The sequence below is a fragment of the Melanaphis sacchari genome, unplaced genomic scaffold (assembly GCF_002803265.2).
Source record: "Melanaphis sacchari strain LSU unplaced genomic scaffold, SCAv2.0 Contig29_pilon_pilon, whole genome shotgun sequence".
In the NCBI taxonomy this organism is placed as follows: domain Eukaryota; kingdom Metazoa; phylum Arthropoda; class Insecta; order Hemiptera; family Aphididae; genus Melanaphis; species Melanaphis sacchari.
In genome coordinates, this window is record NW_020271172.1 from 924,977 (window position 1) to 948,291 (window position 23,315).

At 29.0% G+C, this 23,315-nt stretch overlaps 2 protein-coding genes and 1 long non-coding RNA gene across 7 annotated transcripts in view; 1 reads left to right on the plus strand and 2 right to left on the minus strand.

The window, feature by feature from the left end:
• The first annotated feature begins 463 nt into the window (after positions 1-463).
• Positions 464-20,702, plus strand: LOC112595761. Of its 2 annotated transcripts, none has more exons than XR_003114736.1 (3): positions 464-701; positions 12,959-13,114; positions 20,617-20,702. It is a non-coding gene; the product is annotated as an uncharacterized LOC112595761 (long non-coding RNA). The 2 variants fall into 2 exon arrangements; XR_003114735.1 differs by having other exon boundaries at positions 20,611-20,695.
• On the minus strand, positions 2,164-3,707 carry LOC112595759 (regucalcin-like). Its single transcript, XM_025341068.1, has 6 exons — positions 3,663-3,707; positions 3,175-3,331; positions 2,882-3,089; positions 2,590-2,810; positions 2,395-2,507; positions 2,164-2,331 (listed from the first exon to the last, which is right to left on the minus strand). The coding sequence occupies exons 1-6, from the start codon at positions 3,705-3,707 to the stop codon at positions 2,164-2,166; spliced, it is 912 nt and encodes a 303-aa protein (XP_025196853.1).
• LOC112595758 overlaps positions 17,573-23,315 on the minus strand; it is a 28,818-nt gene continuing 23,075 nt past the window's right edge. Inside the window, exons 9-12 of one of the 4 annotated variants that reach the window (XM_025341065.1) lie at positions 19,552-20,898; positions 18,647-18,946; positions 18,218-18,421; positions 17,573-17,916 (exon numbers count right to left, since the gene is read on the minus strand). In XM_025341065.1, the coding sequence (XP_025196850.1) occupies positions 17,753-17,916; positions 18,218-18,421; positions 18,647-18,946; positions 19,552-20,898 (2,015 nt within the window). In that variant the 3' untranslated portion in view covers positions 17,573-17,752. Of the gene's footprint in view, positions 17,917-18,217; positions 18,422-18,646; positions 18,947-19,551; positions 20,902-23,315 lie in introns of all 4 variants that reach the window. The other 3 variants (XM_025341064.1, XM_025341066.1, XM_025341067.1) reach the window with 3 other exon arrangements.

The window sequence follows — 23,315 nt, forward strand, 5'->3', positions numbered from 1 at the left end:
TAATTAGCTTAGATGATAAAAAGGTTTTGGCGCCTGGTGCACACGCACCTCTCGCACCCCCCTAGGCACGGCACTGCTTAGATCAAATTGATTCTCGAAACGGTTTTATGAAGGTAAAGGAGCTAATAGCTAGGTATTAATATAGTATGATTAAAATAAGAATCAAGCAGTTCCAGTCCAGTGGTTTGATATTTAAAATTAAAATATATTTGAGTTCGTTAAAAAGTTCACTTTGCGTCGATCCGAGGTGGATAGTTTTTAAACTAGAAAAAAATTATCGTGCACAATAATCGATGTCTGGAAATTCATGAATTTGTTCGTACTGGGCGCATCTTGTCGTTAGCGCTATCGGAGGCCGAGTTCGCTCGACTAGGGTTGGTAACAATGGGGCTATTAGCTGCAAAGTCGTGCTTGTGCAAGCCGAGGAGACGCGATCATTGACCAGTTGTTTCGAATATTCGAATCCAGCCAGGTCACGGCTATCGCCTTCACTGCCACCATCGTCGCCACTAAGACATTTTATTACTATTTTGTGTATAGACATAATAAAAAATACAATAATCGATTTGCTCTCATCAATTTCATCTCTCGTCTTGGTATTATTATATCTTGCCTGGCGGCGTCCTGCAGTGACCGAACAGCAATCGCTTGTGTTGCATCACCAATGCTACCGCACACGAATGCACATCTGCCACCGTGAGGTAAGTGTTAAATGTTAATAACTCTGGCATTTTTTTACATCGATCAATACATCCATTAAGTATTATCTACTTGGACGACGTTTCGAATTTTTCTATTTTATAAGTTTAATAATATAATGGCGGCTAATCGATAATTATTATTGGATTTGAAAAGGCCTGAGGAATGCGTATGAGTCGTGGAGCTATATTTTTTTATCTTTTGCGTATATTTATTTTTATGTCATTAATTTGTTGTATTGTCGTGTTGGTTTTAAGTAGGTGCTCTGTGTTTAATGAGCAACGTTTCACTTTGTTAAGAGTGTAACAATATTATCGATTTATAAAAACTTTGTTTTTGTTCAATACTAATTATTATTAACATTAATTTGGAAGCATTTAAATATTTATGAATACAAAATACGATTCATAAGCTTAGTTTTTTTTTTACCACGTATAAACAATATGAATATATGATTAATACATTTCAATTATATCTTTGAATACCATTGAACAAAAATAAGTAAACTGCGACAAAATTAACTATATTCCATATTATATAAATTTCGATTAAATTATAGATAAATGGTATTACGAATATAATATGTAGCGTAGGTACTAGCGTACTACAAGTAAAGGTAAAAAAATAAATCATTCAGAATTTTTATAAAACTATATAACCTGTTATGATTGATGATTGTGAAGAGAATGGTTTTAAAACATTAAAGATAATATAATTTATGAATAGTTGAGATTTAATAAAATGTACTTTAACTAGACTTTAACTAGTAAAAAATTTAAAACAATTCTTTGATTATATTAAAATTATATTAATTATTGATTATTGATAATTAGCAAATGATTATATAATTATTTTGGTTTTTTTCGTATCCTTTTTATCATATCAATCTGGTATATATATTTGTATTATGTTTGTGAAGTGGTGAAACATAGAAATATGTAAATTTAATAATATTAATAAAATATTGGTTTATCAAATATCATCAAGTTACAATTAATTTGTACTATTTGTCTGTTGCAGAGTATGTTTTGTGATAATAATTCATGAAACATAACTTGCCTTTTATATGTTTGATTTTTAAATTTTTGATTACTTTTATATGATTTGTATGATTTTAATACTTATTTATAGATTCCGATTGACTCTGTATTTTAGTAAAATATATTAGGGATAATGGAAGTTGAATATTTTTTTACTCATTTTAAATTTTATTACAATTTCTATTCTGTATATTCAAAAAAAAAAGAGTAATAGTAATTTTGTCACATTTTACATGCAGTCATACAAATTATAATAATATTGAATACATACTTAAATAAATAATTGTATGGATATTTTATTGCTGTAGATGTTTATTTTATTATTTTATTTATATCGTGCTAGTCAATTTAAGGAGCACAAGTTAATTTTGACAGGTACACCGTTAAAACCAGTAGAACATGTACCGATAACTCGAAAAAGAGTTCAGGAATATGGTAGTTTTGTTTTTTGAGCATCAGTTGTTCGATAACTTGCTGTGGTCACATAAAGCTGGTCCAAGTTTGGGCCACCAAAAGCGGCAGATGTGATCTGATAGGCAGGAAATTTGATGGTCATCAACACTGTGCTTGTGTTTGGATTAATTTTTACAATCTATTGCAAAAATATTGAATAGCCATATTACTAAAAATAAAAAATTGTCTTTTGAAAACTCACGTGATCACTGTTATAACATGCTACCCATAGGTTACCGTCTGTATCGATAGTCATACCATCTGGATCACCGGTTATATTTTTACACCTAAAATCAAAAATCACTCTTCCGTTGCCTGTATAACAAAGATACTTAATAAATAATATTGTTTCGTAAACTAATAAAAATCTAGTAATACGATCATAGAGACTACTTACAGATATTTCCCGAGGCAAGATCGAAAGCATATGCTTCGACAGCATATTTGTAAGTGTCTATGTAGTAGAACAGTTTGTTGTCTGGACTCCACGCCATACCGTTGGAGATACTAATGTTTGTTAACCTTTTAGTGACGGTACCGTCGAAATCCACAGAGTATAGCGAGCCCCTACACTTATGGTAATGACCTGAGTTGTCGTTTAACTCAGGTCCCATAGATCTTTGAAAAAATTTACTGTTTTAAAACACTAATGCTCTAAAGCTTAACCTTGGCATCAACCTTCTGAATACTTACCTATCCACAGACGACCGGAAGCATCAGCTTTTGCGTCATTTAGACGGTTGCCCGGAGTTTTATCAATTGTTTTTAAGTACCTATACTCTGCTCTATTCGAACATCCGTCCCAGCTTATTACACCTATAGCAGGGCCTAGGCCAACCAAGAAAGTATTACTTTGGTTATCGACAGGGATAATGAAACTCGAGGGATCGCAGCAATCTGTGAAAGACGTACAAATATTGTTTAATTACATTAAATTAATTAACATTATTACTCAATATAATATAACATATACAGGACTTACCTATTGTAGCGGAAGTATAACAGCTAGTTTCTGGATGGTATTTATTAATTTTCTTTTTATGTATATCCACAAAATACAAGCTCTGAGTACATTGGTGCCAGTGTGGACCTTCTCCAAGTTCCAAAAGTGGAGATACTCGTTGAATAATGCAGTTCATCTGGAAATAAAAGTTTAATATAAATTCTACTCTATGATATTGATATTGTCAAACTGTAATGATTATATTTTTCTTAAAAATTCTGATTGAGTATAGAATTGTGACTTAAAAAAACTTATTCAATTTTAGTGCACACCATTATGAGATAACTTATTTATTATTTATAGTGATTAACATATTTCATAATAGGTGCTGAAATAGAAATTCAAATAAAAATCTTAACTATTTTTTCATAGATGTCTAGGTATGTAAGATACATTTTTAACACCTAAAGCATTCAGTTAATGCTTTTTTATCAGTAACATATTAGTCAATTAATTATACATATTACTTGGGATGGCGGTGGAGAGCATTTCTTTGGGCAACATGATTCCATTTTTTAGCTATATCTACACGATATAATGATCAATTAGTTAATTTTACGTTCTAACTATTATGTTTATGAAATTAAAATACTAATATAATAATATTGATAACCTGTACGTTGATATGTAAATATTTTCATGGTTTTATAAAATTAAATAGGCCAGACTTTTTCAGATTTTTTTTTTCTGAATCATTTAGTAAATTTAACTATATTTTTATCATTGTGTATTTTAATATTATATATAATTGATATTAAATTAACTTGGTTCTTAACAAAAAAATTTATTTAACAAATCGTATTAGTATTTTTATATTTAATTTTATTACTATAAATTATAATAATCTTATTTTTACAAAGAATTACATATAAATATATAACATATGAATAAATACATGTAGGGCTTTTTTTAGTATATCTCTGTTAAAATAAACGTACAGGTTAATCTGTTATAAATCTAGAGGATGAAAAAATTAATTAATTTATTAATTATTTTATTATCGTCATATTTATTGCTCAACTCTTTTTTAGATATACTAAGAAGAGTAATGAAAACACAACCATAATTATTTATTTTATTACGTATATCAATGGCACTGCCAGAAAAAAAACATTTTAAGTGTGATTTTATAGGTATTAGGTCTGACTTCAATAACTTTTTTTTTATTAGGAAGAGAAAGATTTTTTACATGGCGCAATAGATTTTGATTTTTGATTACATTGCTAAACATAAAAATAAAATTAAAAATTAAAAACTTATGAAAATTGGGGAGATTTAAACTTTGACTATATGATTTTGAATTAAAATTTTAAAAATTAAAGTCCCATATACCTTGTAAGAAGTTTTTTTTCTTTTAGATAGAAAATACGGAAATCGAATCACTAAGAGACGTTGGAGCTCTTTCTGTAAAGTATGGTTTTGAGCAACAAAAATAGATTACGCACTCTTAAAAATATTACAATAAATAACAATTAATAAATTATAGTAACCTCAAAACAGAAAAAATTCTAATAATACTATGTAAAAATATGTACAGTACAAATATCTAATTAAATATTTTGTTTTTTAGTTTAAAACAATATATTATAATAAAATTTTTATTTTTTCAGTGGTAATACTATTAATAATTAATAATTATTATACCTGGAATAATGGCGACAGTGAGCGTTAATTTTTTTGAACAACACGATTTCATCTCTTTGTTAAAAGTTACAATAAATTAGAAAGTTAATTAAATATTCTAGTTATGTCTTTGAAATTAAAATACTAATATAATTAATCAATAAATAAATTTACTATATTAACATGTTGCAATGAAAATATTTTCAAAGAATATTAATAGTATATGATATAAGTATAATTTACAATTTTGGGCCCTAAATTGTTCATTTCTATATTTTTGAATGCTAAAATAAAATTTATGCAAAATATATTTATAAATTAATGTTATATGTAATTATCTGTTTATAAATGAGTAGTTGGATCATAGAATTATATTTAATTGTCAAAAATATGATTATTTAATATGCAAGAACACTATACACTTAAAATGTGTCTAATTAATATTTAATATTTATTCAAGTTAAAAACAAACTAAACAAATTAAAAAGTTAACTTTTTTTTTAAATAAAAATTAGTATTTTGATTATTAATTTTTACATTTATATATCAAATTAATTGTTTAATGTTTAAGTCAAATTTAATTTTAGCTTTAAGGCCATCATTTTCGGGAAAAAGTCATTATACTTAATATCCTACTACAATATCTAAGTAAAATTCATATCTATTTTATTTTTCTAAAATATGATAAAAAAGAATACAATTAATTGTATTTGTTTGAAATTGCTGGACCCTCTTTTGAGTGGGCCTAGTCCCATTTGTCCTTACATAAATATGGCACTGTATATGAGTATGTATTGACGGAAAGTATGACACCACATTTATGTGACATACTATATACATATAGCCTTACTGTGTAACATGTTCTGTATAAGTATTTTTTTTAATTGTCAACTAAAAATGTAAAATTGATTAAAATAAATCGAGATTTAAGATGGTATGATCAAAAATAAATTGTTTTTTGAATTTGAGAGGACGTACTCGTGCTAAGCTCGTTTGCAGACATTATTAACTTTCGTACTTACGTCCGTCATCATCTTTACCAGTCATGTCCAAAAATATTCCACCACGCAGCTTCTTCATCAAACTTTAAATTACACCACCATCCCGATCAACCGCTATTTTTCGTCACAGGTCGCACACTAAGATCACAAATATTACCTCCAAAATCCATCAAAAATGTGGCTGTCACTGGCACAGATTGACAGTAGATGTATTTCAGCGCAATCGATCAGTGGCTCTTGTAGCACTAAATGTCAGCACGCTTATTTGAGGCAGCATTCCGATTTACAGTAAATTTGTCTAGTACTATTCGTAGTACGTATACAGTTTACACGCTTTAACACATCACAATACTTTTATATTATATTTTTTTTAGTCATAATCACATATTTATTACCATCTGACTGACATATTGTCAATTTATTTTACTTATGTCCATGTGTAGTGGTTTAATTTTGTTAGTAACTTAATTAGTTAATTTGGATGTATATACAGTGAAATCTCTATTAATGGACATCTCTCAAAATTCCCCTGCAAAAATGTATGCACATAATAGGAGTGTTACCTATTATTAGTAGACACTCCTAATAGTGGAAGTGGACAATAAAAACTGGCCCTAAAATTAAAAATTACCGCTCATAAATGGACACAATACATTTACGTATCGAAAATGTTTAAGTAATAAAAGTTACTATATTTATCTTTTATATATTTCGTTCATATTTTATCTTATCTTAACAGTAAAACCTAAGAGCACAAATCGTTGAATTTTTTCATTAGATCAAAAGCGCAAATTGTACGATTTTGTTTACCTTAGTATAATGGGATAAAAGCGCAAAAATAAAGATTGTCCCGTTAAACTAAAAATTTTATTTTAAAATTATTGATTATTAAATTTAATTATTAATTTTAATTTAATATATTATAACTATATAAATCAAAAATACATGAACAATGATTGAGTTCAGTTGAAGTTTAGTAATCGTATATTCGTATCGTATTTTATCGTAACAAATTACGGTGAAGGTTGATAATCATTTAAGATAACTATACAATATACAAAGTATAAACTTATATCTAACTTATAAAATACACTTTACTTTAGTAAAATTTATTTGCGTTTATAGTTTGTTAAAAAGATATTTTTTTGTTGTGCTTATGGAATATTTATTTTTGCGCTTTGAGTTGCGTTTGGGTCATATCTTGCGCATATGGGCTACTGCCTATCTTAATGGTTTTCTTATTCGAAAAATGATAAATGGTTCGGTTACATTTTCAGTCATCAGTTGTGTGCTATAAATTTTCTGAATTACGCATCTATACGTTAAAATTTTTATAAATATTTTTAAACTCGCTTCTTATTATATACATACCTATTATATTATTATATATATGTATATATAACCTTACCATATCAATTTCAATGTATGTATAAGTATAATCAATTGTCTATAATGCCTTCTTTCTATAATGGATATTTAGAAATTTCTCGCAAATGTCCACTACGTAGAGGTTTTTTCAATAGTGGACAACTTCCTAAAGTAAATATTTTTTAATTCCTCATGACTGTCCACTATACAGAGGTTTCACTGTGGTAATATTTTAAAAATAAGTTTAATAGAACGTCTGATTAATTTAATTGGTAATAGATGCACAATATACGTTAACATTAACTTTTAGTAGTTACTTAATATAGTATAGTTAATAATTTATACTAGTATTTTTTATTTTTTATTATTTACATTTATAGTTTTAAAATAATTGTATAGGTACTAGTTGACATAGTTGTTGTTAATATAATACAATAGTATTTTTCTTTGAGTAAAATAAAAATTAGGCAAGTTATTTAAGTTAATAGTAAATATTATCGAATGTATTTCATTACTGACTAAAAAACTTTAATGAATACGTGGAATTTAAATTCAATGATAAATTATTGTGTATAAAAAAAAAGGCACTAATATGTAAATAAGGGATGTTTACAAAATAATTTGCAATTTTGAAGAACTTCGTTGAAACTTGGATTTAAAAAGTTTATAGAATTATTTTTATATTTTTGTATGTAAGTAATTTTAACTTATGACTTTGTGATGAATTTCGCATTAGATTTTCAATTAGACGTTCTATAAGTCTATATTATTAAGTATAGTTCATGTTATATTTTTTAATATTTCTATTAAAGTAAAGTAAAATATTTAGTAAAGTAATTTATTTACTATTAGTAATACAGTAGTTTGAATTATTTTTCATTAAAATTTAATTTAAAAATATTATTGTGTGTATAAATATAGTAATATTAGTAATATACAAAGTTGAGCAAGTTAAAGAAAATAATTAACTCAAGTTAAGTTAAATGAACATATTAAGGTCAATAAGTAGGAGTTAACCGTTAACAAATTATAAATTTAACTCGATAAGTTAAAATTTAATATGAAAAATAATATTAACTTAACTCAGTTTAAAAAAAGTTAATCTATTTGTTTTTAATTACTATGTAAATCACATAAAAAATGGCTGTTTTTCTATTTTACTAAATTATAAAAAACAATTTTATTTAACTTTTATTATAATGTACATTTTACAGTGTAAATACCGTTTTACTTTATATGATATAGGTATATTAATTATTATTTATTAATTTAAACTATATACCTATCCATCTCAAATTAATAATTTAACAAATATTATTTATTATTTTTTTTTTTTTTTGTATAACATAGCAGTTGAAGGTCATATAACATTGAAACAATACAATTCATAATTTATAATTTTATTAAAAAAAATTCTTACATCAACTGCAAAAAGCTAAGTTATTTAAACTGTCAAAATTTATCAATATTTATATGTATATATATAAAAAAAAAAAAAAAATGAAAGTTTTAAATGTCTATAGATAAGTCAAAAAGAGTCAAAATAAAATGAAAATAATGAATTTATTTATTTGTCAAAATATGTATTGTCCAAATTCAAATTTAAAATATTTATAAAAAACTAATATATTTAATGTATACTTATGAAGAATCTTGTATTGCATTTTTAAACCTTAGATATAAGAAGATAAATTTAAATGGATTTTTAATTACAAATACACATAAAAAAATTTTGACAATGAATTTCTATTAATATATACAGTAGACGCCGCTTATAAGACTCACTTTGGGACCAGCACAAAGTGAGTCTTATAACCGAATGAATCTTATAAGCGAAGTGGAAAAAAAAATTAATTACGTATTTATAAATTTTATTTTACTACATATTTTGCTTTGATTTTAATACATTAACACATATTACATATTACATACTTTATTATTGAATACATTTAATAATCCCGATAAAAAAAAAACTAAAATTATAATAGGTAAATATTACATATAAAAATTATTTATTTTGAAAAATTATTTTTGAACAAAATTTGTAATTTTTCATTGCACAACAATTATACCGTTGACTGCAATGATAACTGCATATACGTACATGTGCACGTGTACGTATATGTACTTATGTACCCGTAATTACGATAACTGTGCAGCCGTCAGATAATCAGTACATTATAATAACAATTATCGTTGCAATAAAAATTATTATATGTTATAAGGTACCAACAGAAACTAGAAATAATCAACACGAATATTATTTAATTTTTCAATACCAATTTATTTCTAAATTTTACGAAATTTGAGTCTTATAACCGAAGTGTTATAACCGATTTTTTTTTAATGTATTTGGATACGTCCGGACCGTTCCAAACGATTTTGAGTCTAGTAAGCGACTGAACCTTATATCCGTGAGTCTTATAAGCGGCGTCTACTGTATAATATATATGTAAAAGAACATCTATGTAGGGTCTTGTATTATATTTTCAAGTTTTTTAACTGTGCAAATTTTTTTATTATTATTTAAAACAAAACACTAAAAAAAAAAAATCGAAAATTTTAAGTATCTATTAATATCTTAAAAAGAGTCATTATATTTTGAAAATGTTTCCATTTTATGATATAATAACAAGCGTTTTATGAAAATTTCAAATATCTATAGTTATTTTTTCTATTTACACTAAAAAACAAAAAAAATAATTTTTTAAAAACTGGATTTTCGTAAAAATATTAAAATATTTAATTATGACCTCTTAAAAGTACAAAATAGATCCAATTTTCTACTAAAATTCTCCTTCAAATTTGAAAATTAAAATAGGTTTTTGACTACCTACTTATCATATATACATATGCATTAACACATAAGAAAAAAACTTGCATCATTGTAAATGTAAAAGCATACTTTCATTACTTGAAGAATTGAAGAATCCAAAACTAGAAAACTATACAAGTGTCTTTAAATAGATCAAAATATTTTTTAAATTTAATCATTCTCAAAAAATGTTTATTATCCTTTTTTTGTAAATTTTTTTTTGTTATTTTCTATTATCTTGTAAAAGAAGCACTGAAAAACATTCTGATTTTGATTTACTAACTGAAACCAAATTGCTACCAGAAACCTTTTTCATAAAGTTGAAGATCAAAGAATTTTTTGTATTATAAATTATATAACAGATATAGAAAACCATAAATTAAATGAAAAATTATAAGACGCATAATTTGAATACCATAAATTTACCGTAATGTTCAGAAACTATAAAAACGAATATTTTATAAACATAAATCGAATAGATCATGTTTTCTTGTATAAATTTAATTTTAATGATATTGTCAATAAACAAAATGATAACGAAGTGTCTTAAATTAATCTTTGAGTATTGTGGTTTTAAACTTTTAATGTGTTTAGTAATATTTTTTTTATTCAATTATTATTATAATTACCTTAATTTTGTTATTTCGAATCCTTTTTACAATTTTGAAGATTAAACATTAACTTTTCGCTAACCTTGTTTACGCACGTAATGTGGGCTTAAGCGTGTGCGCGTAGTTTATTGATTTTTCTGTCGTGCAGTGAAGTATAAAAAATCTAACTTCAACTATTCTACCTCATATACCCATAATGTAAAATACAGTTCTGATATTATCGAAGGCATTTGCATCAGTATTAATATTTCAAGATGTGATGACCACGAGCACACGTCTCTTATGATGCTGTATTATAGTTATTATTAATTGTATTGTCATTAATCAATATTATCTTTGACAATAGACGTAACATTAAATAAATAGTAATTATGATGTATATTATTACTTAAAAACTTGTCTCCCCTTTTTATTTTCACCTTACGCATGACATTTAATATTAAATAACAACTAGGTACAAAATTAAAGGAGGGTTGATTCTAAAGTCAAATAGCATTGTTGACAACCAGTTAGGACACCAGTCTTTACAGAACATTTAATTACAAAATCGAGAGATATTGCATAAAATAGCAATTTTGTTTTATAACTATATTGTATTTGCTATCCATTTGACTAAAAAAAATACAATACGATTTACATACTTGGCTAAAATGAGATAATCAGAAAAAAATGGATTTTGAAAACATTGAAAAATATATAAACACAAAAAACGTACTGAATAAACTTAGCTCATCAAATGTAGGTAAAATTATATTTTTTTTATACTGTTGAGATAAGTAAATATTAATTTAAGTATCAAAATTAAGAATTTGTTGAAATGCTTTTTTAATTTATCCAGTTACTTGATACGTACCTATAGATCGATCAGCGTATCTTAATATTTCTACACTCAAATACGAATAGTATCAAAAAATGTTGAACATTTTCTTGTATCAATCACTTTACAGTCTTGAACCTTTTTTTTTATATTAATTATAAATGTAAACTTTGTTTATTTATTATTTCTAATTTTATTTAGAAATTAAATAATTATAAAAATGTAATAAATTACTTACACAAAAAGTAAAATTGAATATTTTTTTTCTTTGTAAATTTGTAATTTTCATAATTATTATAATAATTATACTTAAAGTTTTGAATATTTTATTATATATTTAAATTAATAAAGGTCATCAAGACGTCAATATTGTATTCAATATTGGTAACTTTCACTCTAAAATTATTCAAACGATTATCATATTCATGTTTATTCACTGAATACAATTTAATTTTTATTATTAATCCTTTTTTATATTATTAAATTTAGATCAATTTAATAGCGTTTGTGTAAAAAATTCTAGCAGATTCTTGAAACAATAAAAATTTCTTTAAGACCAATACACTATACAGTATTGCAAATAAGGACTAGTGAAGTGATCGTATGGTAAATATTTTATATTTAATTAACATTTCGTTGTTAAATTTTCTGGATATTGCATTAAATTTTTGTATTGGACCTAAGAGTAGGTGAATAGTAGAGGAAAGGGATGCGACGTGTCCGATCGAGGGCGATGGTCCCGGGAACGGCGACCTCTATTGATTTTTCGTTGCCAACATATCGTTTATACTGAGCAAGTATGTAACAATAGCCGTACTCCTGCAAGTTTTAGCTGTGAGGTCAGACTGGGAATTGCGTTAAAAATATTCAATGGAGGGCGAGGCCTCGAGACTGGATATCCAGGGTCTTGATCGGCAGCGTGGATGGTGGGGATGGTTTTGAGGTGCCAGTGATTGATTGCCGGGTTCAGTCGACAACCCGGTAGACGGGCATCCTCGCCGTAGAAGGGTCATGTGCACGATACGAGGGTGAAAGTGAACGGTCTCGATCGATATATGTTTTAATGGTATCGGCGAGGGGTGCCGTTACCGTAACAACAAAGGTGATTCATGGCCTGGGAAATGCGAGCGACGCGCTCTCACTAACACTCCACTTCTCATCCCAGCTTCGCCGAAATAAGCTTGTATGCTGCCTGAACATCGTCAATTCGTCCGTGGTCTCCGCTGAAGCCGTTCAACTATTATTTACTGCGCACAAAAGTGCCACACCCTAACAACTATAACTTCTTTGCTTGGTATTCGTTAAATATATCTAGCTGTAGGTACTAAATAATAATGATTCACTCAAACACCAGTGTAATGCTAAATATCAGATAAATTAGGTACTACGTTGATTTGGTGGCTAGTCGCTTTAGTCATGTGTATTTTTAAAAGCGACTGCATTTCATTAACGTATTGTGCGGGTATGACCATATATTTCGAAAGTTTAAGATGATTTTACATGTGGTATGACTTCATATCGATTGCAGATCGTCTGTACAAGATTCGGTGACGGCTTTTCAAGTTTTGTTGCAAGCACGACCTACTGCAGACTACAGTTCTAAAAGATTAGCTGTGATCATCATTCAAGTGTTTTAGATAAATGCCATCAAGATTTTGGTTCAAAACATTTATCTCAAAAATGAGTGAGTTTAAAATATATAAATATTATTTATTTTTTTTAATAAATAGAGATACTTACTTAAAAATTATACTTTTTATTGATTTACAAGTATTAGTTTATAAATCATTAATTATAAAAAATAAGTACTATTTAAAGTATATAAAAACTTGATTTATATATATAATATTGCGACCTAAATTAAAATGAAAGATAATATTATTTGTAATTAAATTTAATTAACTTGGTATACTAACGGTGGTTACTGACAACCTTAGACTTTTTTGTTTTAGCAACATAATACAAATGCATTTTTAAGTATTATTTACACATAATTGTCACCAGATATAATTTATCTATTTAATAAACTTTCTTCAGAATAATTAAAATTAAAAAAAAACTATAATTAAAAACAATATTTTGTTAAAATTATTACCAAGTTGTTAAAGACGTAATAATAGAAGTAAAATTGATAGTAAAATCAATAATTTTATGTTCAGCAAACCTATCTATTTTAATTACAACATCTGAATATTTTATAATTCCTCCTCCGTGTTTTAAACCTAATTAAATTTAACACTTATATTGTGTAAGACTATAAAATATGCATATTATTATTATTTTCTAATAAATTTTCTCTACAAGTAAAAAGACTATTTTTTTAAACATCAAAATCATAGCCTTTAAAAAATTAAAATAATAGAATACTTGAAAGAGATTTTTCATTGGAATCTACATTTAATAAAACACTAACTTTTTACGCCTACGTTTTTTAAAAATATTTTCTGATGCATTGTTAAAAGCTATATAATTGATGATATAAGGTGATGAAACTACATTTTTAACAAAATTTTTTTGATTCAACAATATTTGAATAATTATTGTTACCAAGTCTTATATGGATTTTATAAATTATAGTTTAAATCAATTCAATTTATATTTTAATATTATGTGCAATTAAAGCAGAATAAGAGTATAAAACTTCAATAATTAGTGGAATATACTCTTTTGTAGTATAATACTCGAATTACTTAGTGCATAATATACCTACATAATGCATTACAATAATGATTTTCCAATCCAAAATATGACAGAAACTGATAATCAATATTCAACTGATAACGGGAATTCGTTATCTAGTGTTACATAAAAGTCTGTGTAAGAAGATCATAGACCTTATACTACTAGACTAGCCTTTTGTCACAGACTTCTATACTTTATATTTAAAAATCTGTGCTTTTTGTATACGTAGAACGGTCATAAATAAAGGGCGCTCTTCATGTGCGACTTTTGACTGCATGACATAATATTAAATCAGTACTTAGCTGTATTCGCACGGCGTCGCTAGTGGAATGGGACGTTTCGGCGAAATGTCAATTCGACAATGTCCGTTTCGGCGATACGTCAAGGTACTTTTCAATGCGTGATTAATTTGGCCATATACTCGGAACAATCTATAATAAACAGTTGTAAGATAAGATAGTTGATTTATGGTTCATTTGGCTGTAGACTAGTCAGATAATTTTATAATTTTTAGTTACTCGACCATAGCCGACAGGTGAAGTACGAATTGCCGTATATAATAAAGTAGCTTGTGTGTAACAATAATTATGTCAAAAGTTTTTAGTGCGAACTTGCGGAAATCGCTTTAGCCCGTGAATGTGTATTGCTATAATTACGCTTCTAATGTCTTTATATTTGAAGTGTTCACGTCGCGCCTGTGGTCACTGACGTCGTTGTTTGGGTTGATCCCCTCCCCCCACTGGATTTAATGCGACCGGACGTATACGGTGTGTTTCATGCACGTTTTCATTCGACTCCAAAATATATTTTAAAGAAAGTGAAGTGCGAAATCGTGTCGTGGGCAATGGATTTGTAATACAGTCCATATATATTATTATATTTATTATTACATCCGCAATATATACATGCATACATACATATATATGTATATATAATTTACGTGAAGTGTCACGCCGCCGACGTCGATCCAGAGATATATCTATATCTTTATTTGGCGATTATATGAGTCATTGTCCGACGTCCGTCCTTGGATATCTTTTTTGACTGCCGGACTGATTAGCGATCACCGGAATCGATAAATTTTTGTATTACCTATTATTATTTACGTGCGATTTGTATGTGCTGTTGAGAGAACTTGATAGTTACAGCACATTTATATGTATTATATATATATATATCTAATATCGATTTATAGTTTAAAGTTAAATATTATACTTTTATTATTATTATTCATAAACCGGTGTTTGGTGTTATTTATATTATAATTTATAGGTCATCCTATTTATTAACTCTTGTGTGAATATATAATCTTGGTATTTTTTAACCGTAAATTACAATTTTTTTTTTACCATTAATTTTCGCCGAAACGTCTTAGATCCCGTCTCTAGTGAAAAGAATTGCAAGTCAAATATCTTTTAAATTTTCATTTTTGTAGTTAAACATAATTAATGTTAACAAATAATAAGTAATAAGAGGAAAAAAATGTAAAAAATGGACATCTGATGCTGTGGTTTGAACTCAAGATTCTTAATCTACATTATATTGAAGTATACCGATACGTTAGAGGGTTCAGTACGCTTTGGTAATTTAATGGTTATTTAAATAATGATATTATCCTATGTCTCTGAAGTACAAATCTGATTATGTCATAAAAATAATATTAGTCAAGTTATACAAATTTTCCTTGTTAATTTCCTATCTAAGAGTAAAAATCGCATCAAAATCCATTCAGCGGTTTCGGAGTTCTTCCCGAAAAAAAGTAACTTCATTTTATACTATGCATTGATACAATGTACTAGACACAATACCAACGTTGATGTTATCATACTATACTTCACTACAATGTGTCTGACCGGTTAGTACCACAGCTAGGAAAAGTTAGTTTAGTAGTATAATATCTATGATAAAGACTTGAATAAAGAGATACACAAATATAAATATTAGAATTTCATCAATTTATTATTACAATAACGACATGACATGGTGTACTTATATAAATCTTTATATGAATTTTTTTTGTTGATAATAAGCAATAGTGCAGAATTGTCAAAATATTCTGAGATAAAACCCATAATTCCCACAAAAATTACGGATTTTAACTTCAACTATTATCATAAGTTAACAAATCTAGTTTAATATCACGAAATATTATCATAAAAATTACTTACAAGTAATCACTGTGTTAATTTATATCCATAGTATGGAAAAATATTTGTTCCATATTTTGTATTATTTAATTAAAATGAATCCAATAATTTTACTCCAAAATTGAATAGTTATCACTTATATTAATCACTGCAAGTACTTACAGAGAACAGACTAGGTACCTATAATTAATTTTGGATTTGCATATTGCAATTTTTTAACTTGTAGAGTAGTTAAGGGAGGAGTTGTTCCTTCCCGTCACCTGTGAATTGTGATATCAATACATCACGCCTTACTATGGGTATTCACCCATCTAACATTTATAACAAACGAATTTGAGCAACCACTTAACATTATTAGATAGGAAATTAATTTATCGTGTCAATCTATTTGAAAATAATAATGAATTATACATTCATATTCTTATTATTCGCTTCACTGATTATTGTTCATTTAATATATTAACAATTAATACCTTAAAATAAAACCTTTAAATATACATTATAATGTAAAATGTATATTTTACTGAATGATGATTTTTAAGTCTTCAAACTTTTCACTAGTGTATAATATGTATATAATAGGTAGGTAGTAAGTACATGTAAAAAGTTTTAATAACAAATGTTGGAAAAAGGCGTTTATTATGAAAAAAATTAAAAGCTAAAGAAAAAAGCATACTTAAATATTATTATAAATAATAGTAGACATGTAAAATATAATAATGTGATTTAAAAAAATATAATACAATTATATTGATAGTAAAATTATTTAAATTTAAAATTAATTATAAAATGATAAAAACACAAATTATATAAAAAGTAGGTAAAAAAAAAATATAATAAGTAGGTACTTATATTATGATAAAATAATTAATGTAAAAGTAAAATAATTAAGTATATTAATTAAACATAAGAAAAAAAATGTTAATAGTCATAATATTTACATGATGTAGACTAATATGTATTTTTAAACCTTTTATTATTGGTCATAAATTATAGTTGAGCAATATGTGTTCTGATTTTAATGTCGATACAATTTATAGTATAGGTATTTTTTCTCAGTTTATTTAAAAAATATTACACTATTTTATTTATTTTAATTTAAACAGTAAAAAAAAATATGATCATTATGAAATAAAAATATAAATCTAAAAATAATATAACCTATGACGATATTTAAAAATCAGATAATAGCTTATATAATATTAAATATGCTAAAAATGATATGTATTCATATTACTTGATTTTAACTTAATCTAATTTTTCGAATTCTTAAAAAAATAAGCATTTTTAAATTTTTTTTTTTTAATTTTTTTTTACAAAACTTTCATTTTATTGCTTGTGAAATTAATGAATGTATAATAAACAAATCGATTGAATGAATTTCGTCTACTTTTAAGTTTGGCCTAGATTGTGCGTTATTGTGTTTAATTTTTTACTATTATTAGTATTTTTATTATTATAAATTATTGTAAATACATTGTGTCTGTGTTTGATTAGAAATATCGATGTGTTATAAATTGTAAATGTCCAATAAACAGAATGATCACTAGAAGCATAACGTTATTATCGGATAGATTTTGGTTGCCATCGTTGGTTTTAGGAGGTGGAGTGGCTGACTGTGGACGACGTTCATTCTGGCGTGATGTGAATAAGGCTCCTGTGAAAATAAAAAAAAAAGTTGAAAATAAAAGGAAAAAAATGAGTATTTAAAATGGTTGTGAATAATGTTGGATGTTGAATGAAAATTTGAAATTTGAAACTTAAAATATAGGCATATGTGTCATTCGATAATAAAAAAAATGTGAATTGACCACTATGATCAAATAAAATTATTGGCAATCATCATCAATTAGAGTGCAAATAGAATCAATCTTCTCTTAACTGTATATTGTAACAATATCATAACTTATAATATTATCTAAATGATTTCCGGCCAAATTTTCAAAGTTAATACTAACCATTACCACCGGTGTGCCTGCCTGTAAGGATAGGCATCATAGTGGTTGGACCTTGTGCGACCACGGGAACAGGGGGCGCAGCATACCAGGTGCCTCCGCTGTTTTCGGCACTGGGAATAGACGGAGAAATTGGCTGTGGTTTAAGAGGATACCACGAACCGCCAGCGATGTCTTGTGCTGGTTGCTCAGATCCCTTGCAAGCACCTGATTTTTTTCCCAATCAGTTTTAAATAGAATATAATATTGCAATATTGTAATATGCAGAAGTGGATCGAGTACAAGAAAACGGAAGGAACAATGTACAATTATTTTCCAAGCGAGAAATCGGGAATTTTTTAATAAAGAATCAGTAATATGACAACAGAAATAACCCAACTATACAATTTTTAAATTTACAGCTAAAATTACGATAATTTAATTGTTACCTACCTTCTTTGTTAATTTTGGTTCCAACCAACTTCATGCCAGAACGGTATGGGTCCGATCGGCGACTGCACAAAGTTCCACTACCAGCTTCCGTTAACAAGAGTGTTTTAGTAGTTTCAGGATTTGAACCTTCGTCGTTTGGTATTATTGTTCCGACAAAACATTCGAATTGGTCAGTGTTGTTGGCGATTGGATTCAAACGCTTAACATATATGTATGTCAACATGATTGCTTTTTCGCCAACTTCTGGGTTGATGTGTTGCTGTGGTTCAGTCCATTGGCCGAGGCATTTGTATTCACGTTCTGCACAGAAAATATGCAATCGATTAGCAAAAATTATCAGTTTATAATACTCTGTAATTAGGTGATTACAAATATTTTTATTTTTAATCAGTGTATTATTCATAGACCTATTAATCAAATGGATACCGCATAAGTAATATAAGTAAAATAATAATATGCATTTCTAATCTAACGATACAGTTTTCAATCATAGTACACGTTGGCTCAAATTACGATGATATTAAATAGTTCATAAATGTTCAATACAATTTGCTATTTGAGTTTTAAAGTCAACCATCGTTTTATTTGAAAACTATCCATTGACTCAATAGGTTTATGATGTGAATAATGTAATGGTGTTTGTGGCAGTAAACATATTGTGTAAAAAAAAAAACAAAAAAAAAAAAAACACGTATAATAGTGAAGGTGTGGTCGAGGTGTAGTGTGAAAGGGTGGTTTAAAGACGGTGGAGGTTGGAAATTACAGGCAAACATAAAAGTAAAAATCATGCTATAATTGTGAAGTATTCAAACACGCGTGACTGTGGTGTTGGAGATCCGTGTGCTAATCATTGTCGAAACGAATGGCTTGTTGACAATTATTTTAGTTCTGCAATCGTAGTATACCTTCATAATATCGACTTTCGGACTTCGACCGCAAACGGTACGGATGAGTAGAAGTAGTTTTGGTAGTCAGCGTTGGCAGGTAGTAGTGGTTTGGAGGTTTCTGCGGTCGACGAAGATGGAGTGGCGGTGATGTGGACATCGAGACAGTGACGGCCCCCTGTTCCACGTGCAGTGGTGGCAGCGGCACGGGCGGTAACGACAAAATTCCACTCAGACCCCGGTTGTTTTGCTGCTGCCGTTGCTGGTATTGATTTTGTTGTTCTTGCTGTCGTTGTTGCTGTTGCTGTTGTTGATACCACCAGTGTTGTTGTTCCGCCGTCGCCCAACCACCGTTATTACTACTACTAATACCAGTAGAGCTGTTCCGAGCAACAGCAAAGATTTCTCGGTTGTAATCACCTCCACCACCACTACTGCTTATGTACAGTGGTCGGTCACCGTGCACGTTCCAACTACCGCCGCTTGGATGTTGTACCGGAAGTGATGCGTCACGAGGCCGTGGCGTTTGTTGCTGGCGATCATTGTTGTATTGATGGTTATAGGAATTTTGTTGTTGCTGCCGATAGTAATAATCGCTTGTCCTGCGTCCGCCGCTGTCAGTCGTTTGCTGCTGATAACCATTACTATAGTCGTTTGTACCATTGAGATGTTGTTGCGATGGCCAATATGATTGCATTTGTGGATGTTGCTGCTGTCGCTGTTGATAATAGTAATTATAATCCGTACTAGTGCTGCCAGGTGGTGGTGGGGGATAGTGTTGTTGTCGTCCCCGGTAATAATAATCATTGTTGTTATAATTCGATTGTTGGTGTTGTTGCTGTTGACGGTAATGATAATCGGTAACCGGATAGTTAGTTGTACTTGTAGTAAAAGAAGAAGGAGGAGGAGGAGAAGTAGTAGTAGTAGTACTAGCAGTAGTAGTAGACGTAGTAGAAGCAGAAGTAGTTGAAAAGGACGGTAATTGTCGTTCGGGATAAGTCGTCTGTTGTGGCGAAAATGGTAAAGTCGACGGCATAGCTGTCAAGAAAGTGGTAGCAGTGGTAATCGTAGTATTAATAGTTTTAGGTTGTATAGTAGTGGTGTCTACGAAATTTTGGCTGCTGTTACTGCTGTCAAGGTAAGTAGAAGATGAAGTCATAGCAGTCGAAGAGGTGGTTGTCGACCCAGTCGTTTGGTGACTGGTTATTTCGTCTGTCATCTCTGTTGAAATGCTGTGATCTGGCAATGTTGGCGTATTGGATGATATAGATGTAGTGGACACAGATGAAGCGACAGTCGACGTATCTATTGGAGCCGAGTGGCGTTTATTCCTCCGCCAACTTCCACCGACAGTATACCCTCTGGACGCTGCTAATAGTTACCACCATAAATGTGTGTGAGTAATATACGCACACATACAAATAACATAAACGAAATGAGAAAATAATATATTATATTAACACCTATACACATAGAAATGTGGTAAACTGGCCGGTGTTTCCTAGTTGCGGACAAAGTCACAAAAACCATGCGAGTTGCGGATGAAATCTAAAAAGGTAACATACGAATTGCGGACACAAATGTAACATACTAATTGCGTACAATCAATTATTCGTGGTCCATGGCGTAAAAAATAGTATTTACGTACCATTATTTTTTTGTTTTTTGGTAGGCAAATCAGTTACTGATTATTGTACAGCACTAGAATTTTTAAAAAAACGTTCACCAATCCTACCAACTACTTTTCATATTGATTTTGAACAATCTATTCACTCAGCTGTTCGTCTAGTATGGTCAATGAGCAAAATAAAAGGATGTCGGTTCCATCTCGGACAAGCTTGGTACCGAAAAATACAGTCATTAGGTCTAGCTAAAGTATATAATAATGAGGGCGAAAATGGGAACTTTTTAAAATCATTTTTTGGTCTACCGTTTTTGTCACCTAACGAAGTGGATGACTGCTTTACAGATGACTTTATGTCTACGCTACCGGCTGGCTATACTGCTATACACGATTTTACAGATTATGTTTTTTTGAACTATATAAATACAGATTCTGCAATATTTCCTCCAGAAATATGGGCAGAATTTTCTTCATCTATTTCACGAACCACAAATGCTTGTGAAAGTTTCCATGCTAAACTTAATGGTATGTTTTATCGCAGTCACCCTAATATATATCAATTGATCGAGGCCATAAATGAAGTACAGACTAGTAGCTATCCTAAAATAAACTATACTGCTGTAAGAAATTTAAAACGAGCCAAAAGAACTGTCGAAAAAGAGGATATTATTAGTAAACAAATGTTGCAATATTCAAATGGTGAAATCAGTAGATTATCATTTATACATGCTGTTTCAAAAAAATTTTTGCCACAAAAACTATAAAAATGAAAAAGTGGTGAAGGGAAATATTTGTGTCCGCAAATTACATGATTTTTATTTAAAAAAAACTTTGTACGCAACTAGTACTATGATAACGAAAAACGTGTCCGCAATTGTTATGTTACAATATTGACCTGAATAATTTCGTCCGCAACTAGTATGCGTCCAAACTGGCTTAATATAAATTGTCATTACAACAAGCTAATACAGAACGACGTGTGTGTGTGTTTCGTTTTTTATATGTGTACAGTATTCGACACGACGGCGACAACGTCGGGATCGACCTTCGGTACCGGATATAGCGAGAATTGACGAGCAATTATTTATTTGTATACGATTGGAACGACGGAGAGGAATCAATAAGACGGTTCGGTTTTGTTATTTAGATATTTAGAACCGCATACGTCTTTGGACGTAAATCTCGCACGCCGTGCGTATAAACACGTTGGCGATGGAACGCGCGGCACGAGGTTCGTCTGCCACCACTTACGGTGATCGCAAAGGATGTTATTGCGGTGTAGTTAGAGGTGTGCTTGTGTCGACGATGCTGGTTGATGACGGATCGGCGGTGGCGTATGGATTGGCCGGCGGAAGGGGGCAGGCATTCGGAAACGCGCCACCGCCTGTCGCAGCAAAGGCGACGTTTAGGTAGCGTACGGTGTATCGGTCCCACCGTGTCTGTGTGCAACCAACGTCGCTGACGTCTGGCGTCTTCTAGTAAGTCGGAAGTCAGTAGTTTAGAGTGATTTTTTTTTTTTTTTTTGTAGAATACTGTGTTGTTTTTGAGTGTGTGTGTGTGTGTGTTGTTCTGTCTAATCGCGCGAATGCGCATCGGCCGCCGTCCAAAGTGTAATGACAACATTTTTGTACGCTCTGTGAGTGGCGGTTGATAATTTTTTTTTCATTTGCACGTGCATGCCAATTTCCTTTCAGCTATAGGTACAGTCGGATCAGATGCTCTTGTTTGTAATAAACGGTCTAGACGTTTAACATTTTCACGCATCTCGAAAAACAGGCAAGTGCCTAGTCGAAGTGTCTTTCGGCACATATTCGTTTGACAAGGTTTTAAAAATAATTAAAAAATCTATGTTTAATTCTTTAGAGGACACGTCTAATGCCTTATCGTTATGATTTATTTTGGAAAATATTACGTAAAAAGATGGAATTTGTGTGAAAAATAAAATACGCTTATGAAATTATACTTTTACGAATAGTTATGTTTTAAATGCACTTTGGGAAAAACGTATAGGAGTTATAGTTAGAAATTTTATGAACGGAATTTAACATACACTGAATGGAATACAAAATATATAGGTATGTATACTAATGTAAATTTATAATAAATAAATAATTTATTATTACTATTATTAATAATTAATTTATACATTAATTATTAACTT